The sequence below is a fragment of the Petromyzon marinus genome (assembly GCF_048934315.1).
Source record: "Petromyzon marinus isolate PM22_M1 ecotype Great Lakes invasive population chromosome 67 unlocalized genomic scaffold, UKy_Petmar_22M1.pri1.0 chr67_unloc.4, whole genome shotgun sequence".
Lineage (NCBI taxonomy): Eukaryota > Metazoa > Chordata > Hyperoartia > Petromyzontiformes > Petromyzontidae > Petromyzon > Petromyzon marinus.
This window is the reverse complement of record NW_027422594.1, coordinates 929,869-943,412: the sequence shown is the minus strand read 5'-3', so window position 1 is coordinate 943,412 and position 13,544 is coordinate 929,869. Positions and strand designations below refer to the sequence as shown.

The 13,544-nt window shown below is 51.7% G+C and overlaps 1 protein-coding gene across 1 annotated transcript in view; it reads left to right on the top strand.

Moving 5' to 3' along the window:
* Nucleotides 1–13,544, top strand: part of LOC142907965 (U4/U6 small nuclear ribonucleoprotein Prp31-like) — a 44,770-nt gene that overhangs the window by 21,764 nt on the left and 9,462 nt on the right. Inside the window, exons 7-10 of the mRNA XM_076058023.1 lie at nt 3,658–3,815; nt 5,166–5,255; nt 11,249–11,376; nt 11,837–11,909. Of these exons, the coding sequence (XP_075914138.1) occupies nt 3,658–3,815; nt 5,166–5,255; nt 11,249–11,376; nt 11,837–11,909 (449 nt within the window). The remainder of the gene's footprint in view (nt 1–3,657; nt 3,816–5,165; nt 5,256–11,248; nt 11,377–11,836; nt 11,910–13,544) is intronic.

Sequence of the window (13,544 nt, the reverse complement as noted above, 5' to 3'; positions counted from 1 at the left end):
CAAAGCCGATGAGTCAGATGCCTTCTATGACCTCCTGTCACAGGTGCTGGCTAAAGTGGCCCCTCGGGATAGAGTCATCATGTTGGGTGACTTCAATGCCCGAGTTGGTCATGATACTGGCACCTGGTCTGGAGTGATTGGAGGGCATGGGCCAGATCAGCTCAATAACAACGGTAGGAGGCTGCTAGATTTTTGTGCAGCCCATGGGCTTGTAATTACCAACACGCTGTTCCGGCATCGGCGCATCCACACAACATCATGGATGCATGCCGGGTCCAAGCAAGAACATCTGCTGGATTACATAGTGACGGACCAGCGAATGCGAGCCCATGTCCTTGACACCAGGACCTACCGTGGAGCTGATCTGCCCTCTGACCATCGACTAGTCATCTGTAAGATGCGCCTGCCATTCTTCCACTCCGGTGGTGGGTGTACACCCAGGACCCCATTCCAACCTAAAGTGGCCTGGTCTCAGTTATCTGATGAAAGTTGCAAGCGAGAATTTCATCATCGCTTGCGGCTGGGATTGGCATCGTCCCCGACTCCTCCTGATGTCGAGGGTAAATGGGCGAGGTTTAGGACTGTGACTCATGCAGCTGCAATGGCTGCTTTGGGTACGCGGTCCAGACCTCCCCAGACACCCTGGATGACAGAGGAGTTGTTCACGATGGTTGAGAAAAAGCGACAGGCCCACTGTCATCGGCTACAGAATCCCACGTCAGAGAATGAGGAGGCTTACCGCAGCCTTCGCTCGGAGGTTCGGAGAGCCGTGAGGCGCTGCAAGGATGGGTGGTGGTCGCGGGTTGCTGAGGAGATGGAGTCTGCCTCAGTGGCCCGTGATCACAAATCTCTATTTAACTCCATCAAAAAAGTAACCTGCAGCGCCACACCTATTACCATCATTAGGGGAAAAAACGGTGATCCAATTTCCGACCCCCAGGAACAGGTTCGCAGATTTGCTGAGCATTTCTGTGAGATCCTGGGGGAGGGAAAATCCCTCAGCCAGGAAAACATCGTGGCACAAAGTGAGGATGACCCTGCTGAGGCTGCGGTGCCTCAAATATTGGATGAAGTCACCCCCTGTGAGTGGCTGGCTGAGGTGCCATCTGCTGAGGAAGTATTGAAGGCGATCCGGAGTCTGAGACCAGGAAAGGCAGCGGGCAGAGATGATCTCCCAAGCGAAATGCTGAGGGAGGGTGGCGTTTGTGCACAGACTGCCCTATATGACATCATAACAACAGTCTGGACCACTGGACGGGTTCCGCAGGATTGGAAGGATGCCCTGGTGGTCCCCCTTTTTAAGAATGGGGACCGCACAGACTGTAACAACTACAGGGGCATCTCACTCCTCAGTGTGCCGGGAAAGGTCCTGGCAAGGATTATTCAGCATCGCCTTGCCAGGCACGCTGAGGAGAGGCTTGCGGAGCCCCAATGCGGTTTCAGGAAAGGGCGGTCCTGCACAGATGCCATATTTTCTGTCCGTCTGCTACAGCAGAGGTGTAGGGAATTCCAACAAGACCTACATCTCTGCTTTATTGACCTGGTCAAGGCCTATGATACCATCAGTAGGCCTGGGCTCTGGGTCGTTCTTCGTGCTTTTGGAGTACCTGACCCTCTGCTCACGATCGTTAAGGACCTTCATGATGGTGAGCGGGCCCGGGTAAAACTACGTGGCCGGGAGTCAGAGCCATTCCCTGTACACCTTGGGGTGCGACAGGGATGTCCTCTGGCTCCCACATTATTTAACATCTATTTTGACCACGTAGTTCGTGAAGCCTTCAATAGCTGTACCGGGGGAATCTCCATATGGTACAGATATAATGGGAGGCTAATCGATGCCCGGGTGCGGTCAAGGGATGGCTCCCTATTGCTCAACCACGTTATGTATGCTGATGACTTGGTAATAGCTGCTCAGTCAGAGGAGGAGTTGGAGACGCTGCTGCTGAGACTGGAGCGTGCCACTAAGAGGTGGGGCCTTACCATCAGCCCCACCAAAACTAAGCACCTGCCTGGGCATTTTGTACCATCGGACACTCCACCCCCACAACTCCCAATCGGTGATGGGAGAGAGTGGAGAGTTTCCCATACCTGGGCAGTGTGCTTATGACTGGCTCCAGTTTAACAGCAGAGGTCTCACTCCGAATCAGTCGAGCGGCAATATCTTTTCATCGGTTGCGTAACGCTGTGTGGAAGCTACCTGGTCTGTCGCTCCGCACTAAGCTTCAGGTCTTCTCGGCCACGGTCATTCCCTCCCTTCTCTACGCTTGCGAAACGTGGACCCCCCTAATGGAACATCTTCGCCGGTTAGAAACATTTAGGCTGGCCTGCCTCCGATCCATCCTCGGTTTAACCAGACTGGATTGTGTGAGGAGCTCACAAATCCTTGAAAGATCTGGGCAGGGTCCCATCGGTGAGCTCCTCCGGCAGGCAAGGCTGCGATGGCTGGGTCATGTAGCCCGCATGCCCAGCCACCGCATGCCGAAACAGCTTTTGTTTGGCCGGATTGAGGGGGCTAAGCGGGCGCGGCACGGGCTAGAGAAGAGATGGAGTGATGTGGTACAGGAGGACGTGGAGCTGAGTGGACTTGCCGATGACTGGTACCAGCGGTGTCAAGATCGGCCTCTGTGGAGGAGGCTCGTGAAGGATGCTACTGGGCAGTTGGAGGCAGTCGCCCTCCAACAACAACGGAGGGCGGAGGAGCGACGCTCACAACAGCGAGCGGAGCGCCGGGTGGCTAAAGCACAGCAGGTTGGCACAGTAGGGGGCACAGGTGGTGCATCAGCCAGTCATCTCAGTCAGTCGACCCGTGGCACCTGGGTCTGCCCCGTGACCTCCTGCCAGCGGGCGTTCGATACTTCACGTGGCCTCAGGGTGCACATAGCCTGGCACAAGCGTCGTGGTGACGTCACCGCCACTTAGTGGCGAATGGCGGTTGTTGTTGTTGTTGTCTCTGACTCTCTGTGTGTCTCTGACTCTCTGTGTGTCTGTGTGTGTCTCTCTGTGTCTGTGTGTGTCTATGTGTGTGTCTCTGACTCTCTGTGTGTCTCTGTGTGTGTCTGTGTGTCTGTGTGTGTCTCTGTGTGTGTCTCTGTGTGTGTCTCTGACTCTCTGTGTCTCTGTGTGATCTCCAGGAGTGGCAGGAGGCCTCACGGCGCTCTCTAAGATGCCTGCGTGTAACGTGATGCTGCTGGGAGCTCAGCGAAAGTCTCTGTGTCTCTGTCTCTCTGTCTCTCGCTCTCCGTGTCTCTGTGTGTGTCTCTGTCTCTGTGTCTCTGTGTGTGTCTCTCTGTCTCTGTGTGTGTGTCTCTGTCTCTCTGTCTCTGTGTGTGTGTCTCTGTGTGTGTGTCTCTCTGTCTCTATGTGTGTGTCTCTCTGTCTCTGTGTGTGTGTCTCTGACTCTCTCTGTGTGTCTCTGTGTGTGTGTCTCTGTCTCTCTGTCTCTGTGTGTGGCTCTGACTCTCTGTGTGTCTCTGACTCTCTCTGTATGTCTCTGTGTGTGTCTCTGTGTGTCTCTGACTCTCTGTGGGTCTCTGACTCTCTGTGTGTCTCTGACTCTCTGTGTGTCTCTGTGTCTCTGTGTGTATCTCTGTGTGTCTGTGTGTGTCTCTGTTTCTGTGTGTCTCTGACTCTCTCTGTGTGTCTCTGTGTGATCTCCAGGAGTGGCAGGAGGCCTCACGGCGCTCTCTAAGATGCCTGCGTGTAACGTGATGCTGCTGGGAGCTCAGCGAAAGTCTCTGTCCGGGTTCAGCACCGTGGCAATACTCCCACACACCGGTTTCATCTATCACAGTGACATCGTGCAAGGTCTCCCACCGGTGGGTGGGTGGGTTGGTGGGTGGGTGGGTGGGTGGGTGGGTGAGTGGGTGTGTGGGTGGGAGAGTGGTTGTGTGGGTGAGTGAGTGAGTGAGTGGGTTGGTGGGTGAGTGGGTTGGTGGGTGAGTGAGTGGGAGAGTGGGTGGGTGGGTGGGTGAGTGGGTGGGTGGGTGGGTGAGTGGGTGGGTGAGTGGGTGGGTGGGTGAGTGGGTGGGTGAGTGGGTGGGTGGGTGAGTGGGTGGGTGGGTGAGTGGGTGGGTGGGTGAGTGGGTGAGTGGGTGGGTGGGTGGGTGAGTGGGTGGGTGAGTGGGTGGGTGGGTGGGTGAGTGGGTGGATGAGTGAGTGGGTGGGTGGGTGGGTGAGTGGGTGGGTGAGTGAGTGGGTGAGTGGGTGAGTGGGTGGGTGGGTGGGTGAGTGGTAGTTAACGTGGTGGTGGTGTTGGTTAACGTGGTGGTTGTGGTGGTGTTGGTTAACGTGGTGGTTGTGGTGGTTGTTAACGTGGTGGTGGTTGTGGTGGTTGTGGTTGTTAACGTGGTGGTGGTTGTGGTGGTTGTGGTTGTTAACGTGGTGGTTGTGGTGGTTGTGGTTGTTAACGTGGTGGTTGTGGTGGTTGTGGTTGTTAACGTGGTGGTGGTTGTGGTGGTTGTTAACGTGGTTGTGGTGGTTGTGGTGGTGGTGGTTGTGGTGGTTGTTAACGTGGTGGTTGTGGTGGTTGTGGTTAATGTGGTGGTTGTGGTGGTTGTGGTTGTTAACGTGGTGGTGGTTGTGGTGGTTAACGTGGTTGTGGTGGTTGTGGTGGTGGTGGTTAACATGGTGGTGGTTGTGGTTGTTAACGTGGTGGTTGTGGTAGTGGTGGTTGTTAACGTGGTGGTTAACGTGGTTGTTAACGTGGTGGTGGTTGTTAACGTGGTGGTGGTGGTGGCTGTGGTGGTGGTGGTGGCTGTGGTTGTCAAAGTGGTTGTGGTGGTTAACGTGGTTGTGTTGGTGGTTGTGGTGGTTAACGTGGTTGTTAACGTGGTGGTGGCTGTGGTTGTGGTGGTGGTGGTTGTGGTGGTGGTGGTTGACGTGGTTGTTAACGTGGTTGTGGCTGTGGTTGTGGTGGTTGTGGTGGTTGTGGTGGTTGTAGTGGTGGTTGACGTGGTTGTTAACGTGGTTGTGGTGGTTGTGGTGGTTGTAGTGGTGGTGGTGGTTGACGTGGTTGTTAACGTGGTTGTGGTTGTTAACGTGGTTGTGGTTGTTAACGTGGTGGTGGTTGTTGTTAACGTGGTTGTTGTGGTTGTTGTGGCTGTGGTTGTTGACGTGGTTGTGGTTGTTGTGGTTGTTAACGTGGTTGTTAACGTGGTTGTTGTCAGGATCTCCGTAAGAGAGCCGCGCGCCTGGTGGCTGCCAAGTGCTCACTAGCGGCACGGGTAGACAGCTTTCACGAGAGCACAGATGGCAAGGTGACTCGCTCACCTACTCACCTACTCACTCACCTACTCACTCACCTACTCACCTACTCACTCACCTACTCACTCACCTACTCACCTACTCGCTCAGCTACTCACTCACCTACTCACCTACTCACTCACCTCCTCACTCACCTACTCACCTACTCACTCACCTACTCACCTACTTACTCACTCACCTACACACTCACCTACTCACTCAACTACTTACTCACCTACTCACTCACCTACTCACCTACTCGCTCACCTACTCACCTACTCACCTACTCACTCACCTACTCACCTACTCACTCACTTACTCGCCTACTCACCTACTCACCTACTCACTCACCTACTCACTCACCTACTCACACACACACACTCAAATACTCACTCACTCACCTACTCACTCACCTACTCACTCACCTACTCACCTACTCATTCACCTACTCACCTACTCACTCACCTACTCACCTACTCACTCACCTACTCACCTACTCACTCACCTACTCACTCACCTACTCACACACACACACTCAAATACTCACTCACTCACCTACTCACTCACTCACCTACTCACCTACTCACTCACCTACTCACTCACCTCACACACTCACCTACTCACTCACCTACTCACTCACTCACCTACTCACTCACCTACTCACTCACCTACTCACTCACCCACTCACCTACTCACTCACCTACTCACTCACTCACTCACCTACTCACTCACCTACTCACTCACCTACTCACTCACCTACTCACTCACTCACTCACCTACTCACTCACCTACTCACTCACCCACTCACCTACTCACGTGTCTATGTATCTATATAGCTTTGTAGCTCTGTGTGTGTCACTCACTGTGTGTGTGTCACTCACTGTGTGTGTGTCACTCACTGTGTGTGTGTCACTCACTGTGTGTGTGTCACTCACTGTGGGTGTGTCACTCACTGTGGGTGTGTCACTCACTGTGGGTGTGTCACTCACTGTGTGTGTGTCTGTCACTGTGTGTGTGTGTCACTGTGTGTGTGTGTCACTCACTGTGTGTGTGTGTCACTCACTGTGTGTGTGTGTCACTCACTGTGTGTGTGTCACTCACTGTGTGTGTGTCACTCACTGTGTGTGTGTCACTCACTGTGGGTGTGTGTCACTCACTGTGTGTGTCACTCACTGTGTGTGTCACTCACTGTGTGTGTCACTCACTGTGTGTGTGTGTCACTGTGTGTGTGTCACTCACTGTGTGTGTGTCACTCACTGTGTGTGTGTCACTCACTGTGTGTGTGTCACTCACTGTGTGTGTGTGTGTCACTCGCTGTGTGTGTGTGTGTCACTCGCTGTGTGTGTGTGTGTCACTCGCTGTGTGTGTGTGTGTGTCACTCGCTGTGTGTGTGTGTGTCACTCGCTGTGTGTGTGTGTGTCACTCGCTGTGTGTGTGTGTGTCACTCGCTGTGTGTGTGTGTGTCACTCGCTGTGTGTGTGTGTGTCACTCACTGTGTGTGTGTGTGTCACTCACTGTGTGTGTGTGTGTGTCACTCACTGTGTGTGTGTGTGTGTCACTCACTGTGTGTGTGTCACTCACTGTGTGTGTGTCACTCACTGTGTGTGTCACTCACTGTGTGTGTGTCACTGTGTGTGTCACTCACTGTGTGTGTGTGTCACTGTGTGTGTGTCACTCGCTGTGTGTGTGTCACTCACTGTGTGTGTCACTCACTGTGTGTGTGTCACTCACTGTGTGTGTGTCACTCACTGTGTGTGTGTCACTCACTGTGTGTGTGTCACTCACTGTGTGTGTGTCACTCACTGTGTGTGTGTCACTCGCTGTGTGTGTGTACACTGTGTGTGTCACTCACTTTGTGTGTGTGTCACTCACTGTGTGTGTGTGTCACTCACTGTGTGTGTGTGTCACTCACTGTGTGTGTGTGTCACTCACTGTGTGTGTGTGTCGCTGTGTGTGTGTCACTGTGTGTGTGTCACTCGCTGTGTGTGTCACTCACTGTGTGTGTCACTCGCTGTGTGTATCACTCGCTGTGTGTGTGTCACTGTGTGTGTGTCACTCACTGTGTGTGTGTGTGTCACTGTGTGTGTGTGTCACTCGCTGTGTGTGTGTCACTCGCTGTGTGTGTGTGTGTCACTGTGTGTGTGTGTGTCACTGTGTGTGTGTGTGTCACTCACTGTGTGTGTCACTCACTGTGTGTGTCACTCGCTGTGTGTGTCACTCACTGTGTGTGTGTCACTCACTGTGTGTGTGTCACTGTGTGTGTGTGTGTCACTCACTGTGTGTGTGTCACTCACTGTGTGTGTGTGTCACTCACTGTGTGTGTCACTCACTGTGTGTGTCACTCGCTGTGTGTGTCACTCGCTGTGTGTGTCACTCGCTGTGTGTGTGTCACTCGCTGTGTGTGTGTCACTCGCTGTGTGTGTCACTGTGTGTGTGTGTCACTCACTGTGTGTGTGTCACTCACTGTGTGTGTGTGTCACTCACTGTGTGTGTGTGTCACTCACTGTGTGTGTCACTCACTGTGTGTGTCACTCACTGTGTGTGTCACTCACTGTGTGTGTGTCACTGTGTGTGTCACTCACTGTGTGTGTCACTCACTGTGTGTGTCACTGTGTGTGTGTGTCACTCACTGTGTGTGTCACTCACTGTGTGTGTCACTCACTGTGTGTGTGTCACTCACTGTGTGTGTGTGTCACTCGATGTGTGTGTGTGTCACTCGATGTGTGTGTGTGTCACTCACTGTGTGTGTGTGTCACTCGCTGTGTGTGTCGCTGTGTGTGTGTCGCTGTGTGTGTGTCACTGTGTGTGTTACTGTGTGTCACGGTGTGTGTGTCACTGTGTGTGTGTGTGTCACTGTGTGTGTGTGTCACTGTGTGTGTGTGTGTCACTGTGTGTGTGTCACTGTGTGTGTGTGTGTCACTGTGTGTGTGTCACTGTGTGTGTGTCACTGTGTGTGTGTCACTGTGTGTGTGCCGCTGTGTGTGTGCCGCTGTGTGTGTGTGTGTCACTGTGTGTGTGTGTGTCACTCAGTGTGTGTGTCACTCAGTGTGTGTGTCACTCAGTGTGTGTGTCACTCACTGTGTGTCACTCACTGTGTGTGTGTCGCTGTGTGTGTGTGAAACTGTGTGTGTGTCACTCAGTGTGTGTGTCACTCAGTGTGTGTGTCACTCAGTGTGTGTGTGTGTGGCTGTGTGTGTGTGAAACTGTGTGTGTGTCACTCAGTGTGTGTGTCACTCAGTGTGTGTGTCACTCAGTGTGTGTGTCACTCAGTGTGTGTGTCACTCAGTGTGTGTGTGTGTGGCTGTGTGTGTGTGAAACTGTGTGTGTGTCACTCAGTGTGTGTGTCACTCAGTGTGTGTGTCACTCAGTGTGTGTGTCACTCAGTGTGTGTGTCACTCAGTGTGTGTGTGTCACTGTGTGTGTCACTGTGAGTGTGTGGGGAGCGATAGTGTAGTGGTTAGCGCTACGCTGCGCTATGAACCTGGCGACCCGGGTTCGATTCCCGCTCACGGCCAACACCAGTGACGATTATCTGAACCGGTCCCGGGCCTCCCCTAGGTCGACTCAGCCTCAAATGAGTACCTGGTGCGGTGTGTAAACATTGCCACTGGGGAGACAAAGGCGGTCGGGCGTGGTGCTGGTAGCCACCCACCCCCTCGTGTACCGTTCCGGCCTTCATAGGTGCTCGCTAACAGCACTTGCCCCTAAGTCTGTTAAGGCTATACGGGGGATCTTTGTATTGTACACTGTGTGTGTCACTGTGTGTGTGTGTCACTGTGTGTGTCACTGTGTGTGTGTGTCACTGCGTGTGTGTGTCACTGTGTGTGTGTCACTGTGTGTGTGTGTCACTGTGTGTGTGTCACTGTGTGTGTGTGTCACTGTGTGTGTGTCACTGTGTGTGTGTGTCACTGTGTGTGTGTGTGTCACTGTGTGTGTGTGTAACTGTGTGTGTGTGTGTCACTGTGTGTGTGTGTGTCACTGTGTGTGTGTAACTGTGTGTGTGTGTGTCACTGTGTGTGTGTGTGTCACCGTGTGTGTGTCACCATGTGTGTGTCACTGTGTGTGTGTCACTGTGTGTGTGTCACCATGTGTGTGTCACCGTGTGTGTGTCACTGTGTGTGTGTGTCACTGTGTGTGTCACTGTGTGTGTGTCACTGTGTGTGTGTCACTGTGTGTGTGTCACTGTGTGTGTCACTGTGTGTGTCACTGTGTGTGTCACTGTGTGTGTGTGTCACTGTGTGTGTGTGTCACTGTGTGTGTGTGTCACTGTGTGTGTGTCACTGTGTGTGTGTGTCACTGTGTGTGTGTGTGTCACTGTGTGTGTGTGTCACTGTGTGTGTGTCACTGTGTGTGTGTGTCACTGTGTGTGTGTGTCACTGTGTGTGTGTCACTGTGTGTGTGTGTGTGTCACTGTGTGTGTGTGTGTCACTGTGTGTGTGTGTGTGTCACTGTGTGTGTGTGTCACTGTGTGTGTGTGTCACTGTGTGTGTGTGTCACTGTGTGTGTGTGTCACTGTGTGTGTGTGTCACTGTGTGTGTCACTGTGTGTGTGTCACTGTGTACACTGTGTGTGTCACTGTGTGTGTGTCACTGAGCTTGTGTCACTGTGTGTGTGTGTCACTGTGTGTGTCACTGTGTGTGTGTGTCACTGTGTGTGTCACTGTGTGTGTCACTGTGTGTGTGTCATTGTGTGTGTGTCACTGTGTGTGTGTCACTGTGTGTGTGTCACTGAGCGTGTGTCACTGAGTGTGTACAATGTGTGTGTCACTGTGTGTGTGTCACTGAGCTTGTGTCACTGTGTGTGTGTGTGTCACTGTGTGTGTGTGTCACTGTGTGTGTGTCACTGTGTGTGTGTGTCACTGTGTGTGTCACTGTGTGTGTCACTGTGTGTGTCACTGTGTGTGTGTCACTGTATGTGTGTCACTGTATGTGTGTCACTGTGTGTGTCACTGTGTGTGTGTCACTGAGCGTGTGTCACTGTGTGTGTACACTGTGTGTGTCACTGTGTGTGTGTCACTGAGCTTGTGTCACTGTGTGTGTGTCACTGTGTGTGTGTCACTGTGTGTGTCACTGTGTGTGTGTCACTGTGTGTGTGTCACTGAGCGTGTGTCACTGAGCGTGTGTCACTGTGTGTGTACACTGTGTGTGTCACTGTGTGTGTGTGTCACTGTGTGTGTGTCACTGTGTGTGTCACTGTGTGTGTCACTGTGTGTGTGTCACTGTGTGTGTGTCACTGAGCGTGTGTCACTGAGCGTGTGTCACTGTGTGTGTCACTGTGTGTGTCACTGTGTGTGTCACTGTGTGTGTGTCACTGTGTGTGTGTCACTGTGTGTGTGTCACTGTGTGTGTCACTGTGTGTGTCACTGTGTGTGTCACTGTGTGTGTCACTGTGTGTGTCACTGTGCGTGTGTCACTGCGTGTGTGTGTGTCACTGTGTGTGTACACTGTGTGTGTCACTGTGTGTGTGTCACTGTGTGTGTGTCACTGTGTGTGTGTGTGTCACTGTGTGTGTGTGTCACTGTGTGTGTCACTGTGTGTGTCACTGTGTGTGTGTGTCACTGTGTGTGTGTCACTGTGTGTGTCACTGTGTGTGTGTCACTGTGTGTGTGTCACTGAGCGTGTGTCACTGAGCGTGTGTCACTGTGTGTGTACACTGTGTGTGTCACTGTGTGTGTCACTGTGTGTGTGTGTGTCACTGTGTGTGTGTGTGTCACTGTGTGTGTGTGTCACTGTGTGTGTGTGTCACTGTGTGTGTGTGTCACTGTGTGTGTGTGTGTCACTGTGTGTGTGTGTGTCACTGTGTGTGTGTGTGTCACTGTGTGTGTGTCACTGTGTGTGTGTGTGTGTCACTGTGTGTGTGTGTCACTGTGTGTGTGTGTCACTGTGTGTGTCACTGTGTGTGTGTGTGTCACTGTGTGTGTGTGTCACTGTGTGTGCCTGTCACTGTGTGTGTGTGTGTCACTGTGTGTGTGTGTCACTGTGTGTGTGTGTCACTGTGTGTCTACCAGGTCGGCTTCGACTTGAAGGAGGAGGTGGAGAAGCGCTTTGACAAATGGCAGGAACCTCCGCCGGTCAAACCCATCAAGCCCCTGCCAGCCCCCTTGGACGCCCTGCGAAAGAAACGTGGAGGGCGCCGGTAACCGTGGAGACCGGGCGGGGGATGGGGACGGTAACCGTGGAGACCGGGCGGGGGATGGGGACGGTAACCGTGGAGACCGGGCGGGGGATGGGGACGGTAACCGTGGAGACCGGGCGGGGATGGGGACGGTAACCGTGGAGACCGGGCTGGGGGGCTGGGGGCGGGGCGATGGGGTTACCACGGAGATGAGAGGAGGGGGGGAAGGGTAACCGTGGAGATAGGGAGACGGGGTTGCCACGGAGACGGAGGGCGGGTTGGGTGAGAGGGTTGCCACGGAGACGGGGGGAGCGTGGGTTGCCACGGAGATGGGGGGGGGGCCTGCCGGTAACCACGGAGACGGGGAGAAGGGCGTGGGGGGGGGGGGGGCGGTCGCAGGTAACCATGGAGATCGGGGAGAGGGGGCGTGCCGGTAACCATGGAGACCCACACACCCCCCCTCCTCCCCTCCTCCCCCCAGGTACCGCAAGATGAAGGAGCGTCTTGGCCTCACCGACCTCCGCAAACAGGCCAACCGCATGACCTTCGGAGAGGTGAAAACCACGGCCTCTGTCTCACCACCTCGCGCGGCTTCTGTCTCACTTTAATTGCAACTTCTGTCTGTCTCCAAATACAACTTCTGTCTGTCTCACTTTAAATACAACTTCTGTCTGTCTCCAAATACAACTTCTGTCTCACTTTAAATACAACTTCTGTCTGTCTCCAAATACAACTTCTCTCTGTCTCCAAATACAACTTCTGTCTGTCTCCAAATACAACTTCTGTGTCTCCAAATACAACTTATGTCTGTCTCCAAATACAACTTCTGTCTCACTTTAAATACAACTTCTGTCTGTCTCCAAATACAACTTCTGTCTGTCTCGCTTTAAATACAACTTCTGTCTGTCTCCAAATACAACTTCTGTCTGTCTCACTTTAAATACAACTTCTGTCTGTCTCCAAATACAACTTCTGTCTGTCTCACTTTAAATACAACTTCTGTCTGTCTCTCTCATACAGCTTCTGTCTCACTTTAAATACAACTTCTGTCTGTCTCACTTTAAATACAACTTCTGTTTGTCTCCAAATACAGCTTCTGTCTCACTTTAAATACAATTTCTGTCTGTCTCCAAATACAACTTCTGTCTCACTTTAAATACAACTTGTGTCTGTCTCTAAATACAACTTCTGTCTGTCTCACTTTAAATACAACTTGTGTCTGTCTCCAAATACAACTTCTGTCTCACTTTAAATACAACTTGTGTCTGTCTCTAAATACAACTTGTGTCTGTCTCTAAATACAACTTCTGTCTGTCTCACTTTAAATACAACTTGTGTCTGTCTCCAAATACAACTTCTGTCTCACTTTAAATACAACTTCTGTCTGTCTCTCTCATACAGCTTCTGTCTCACTTTAAATACAACTTGTGTCTGTCTCCAAATACAACTTCTGTCTGTCTCACTTTAAATACAACTTGTGTCTGTCTCCAAATACAACTTCTGTCTGTCTCCAAATACAACTTCTGTCTGTCTCTCTCATACAGCTTCTGTCTCACTTTAAATACAACTTCTGTCTGTCTCCAAATACAACTTCTGTCTGTCTCACTTTAAATACAACTTCTGTCTGTCTCCAAATACAACTTCTGTCTCACTTTAAATACAACTTCTGTCTGTCTCTAAATACAACTTCTGTCTGTCTCACTTTAAATACAACTTCTGTCTGTCTCTAAATACAACTTCTGTCTGTCTCACTTTAAATACAACTTCTGTCTGTCTCCAAATACAACTTCTGTCTGTCTCCAAATACAACTTCTGTCTGTCTCTCTCATACAGCTTCTGTCTCACTTTAAATACAACTTCTGTCTGTCTCCAAATACAACTTCTGTCTCACTTTAAATACAACTTCTGTCTGTCTCCAAATACAACTTCTGTCTGTCTCTCTCATACAGCTTCTGTCTCACTTTAAATACAACTTCTGTCTGTCTCCAAATACAACTTCTGTCTGTCTCACTTTAAATACAACTTCTGTCTGTCTCCAAATACAACTTCTGTCTCACTTTAAATACAACTTCTGTCTGTCTCCAAATACAACTTCTGTCTGTCTCCAAATACAACTTCTGTCTGTCTCCAAATACAACTTCTGTCTGTCTCTCTCATACAGCTTCTGTCTCACTTTAAATACAACTTCT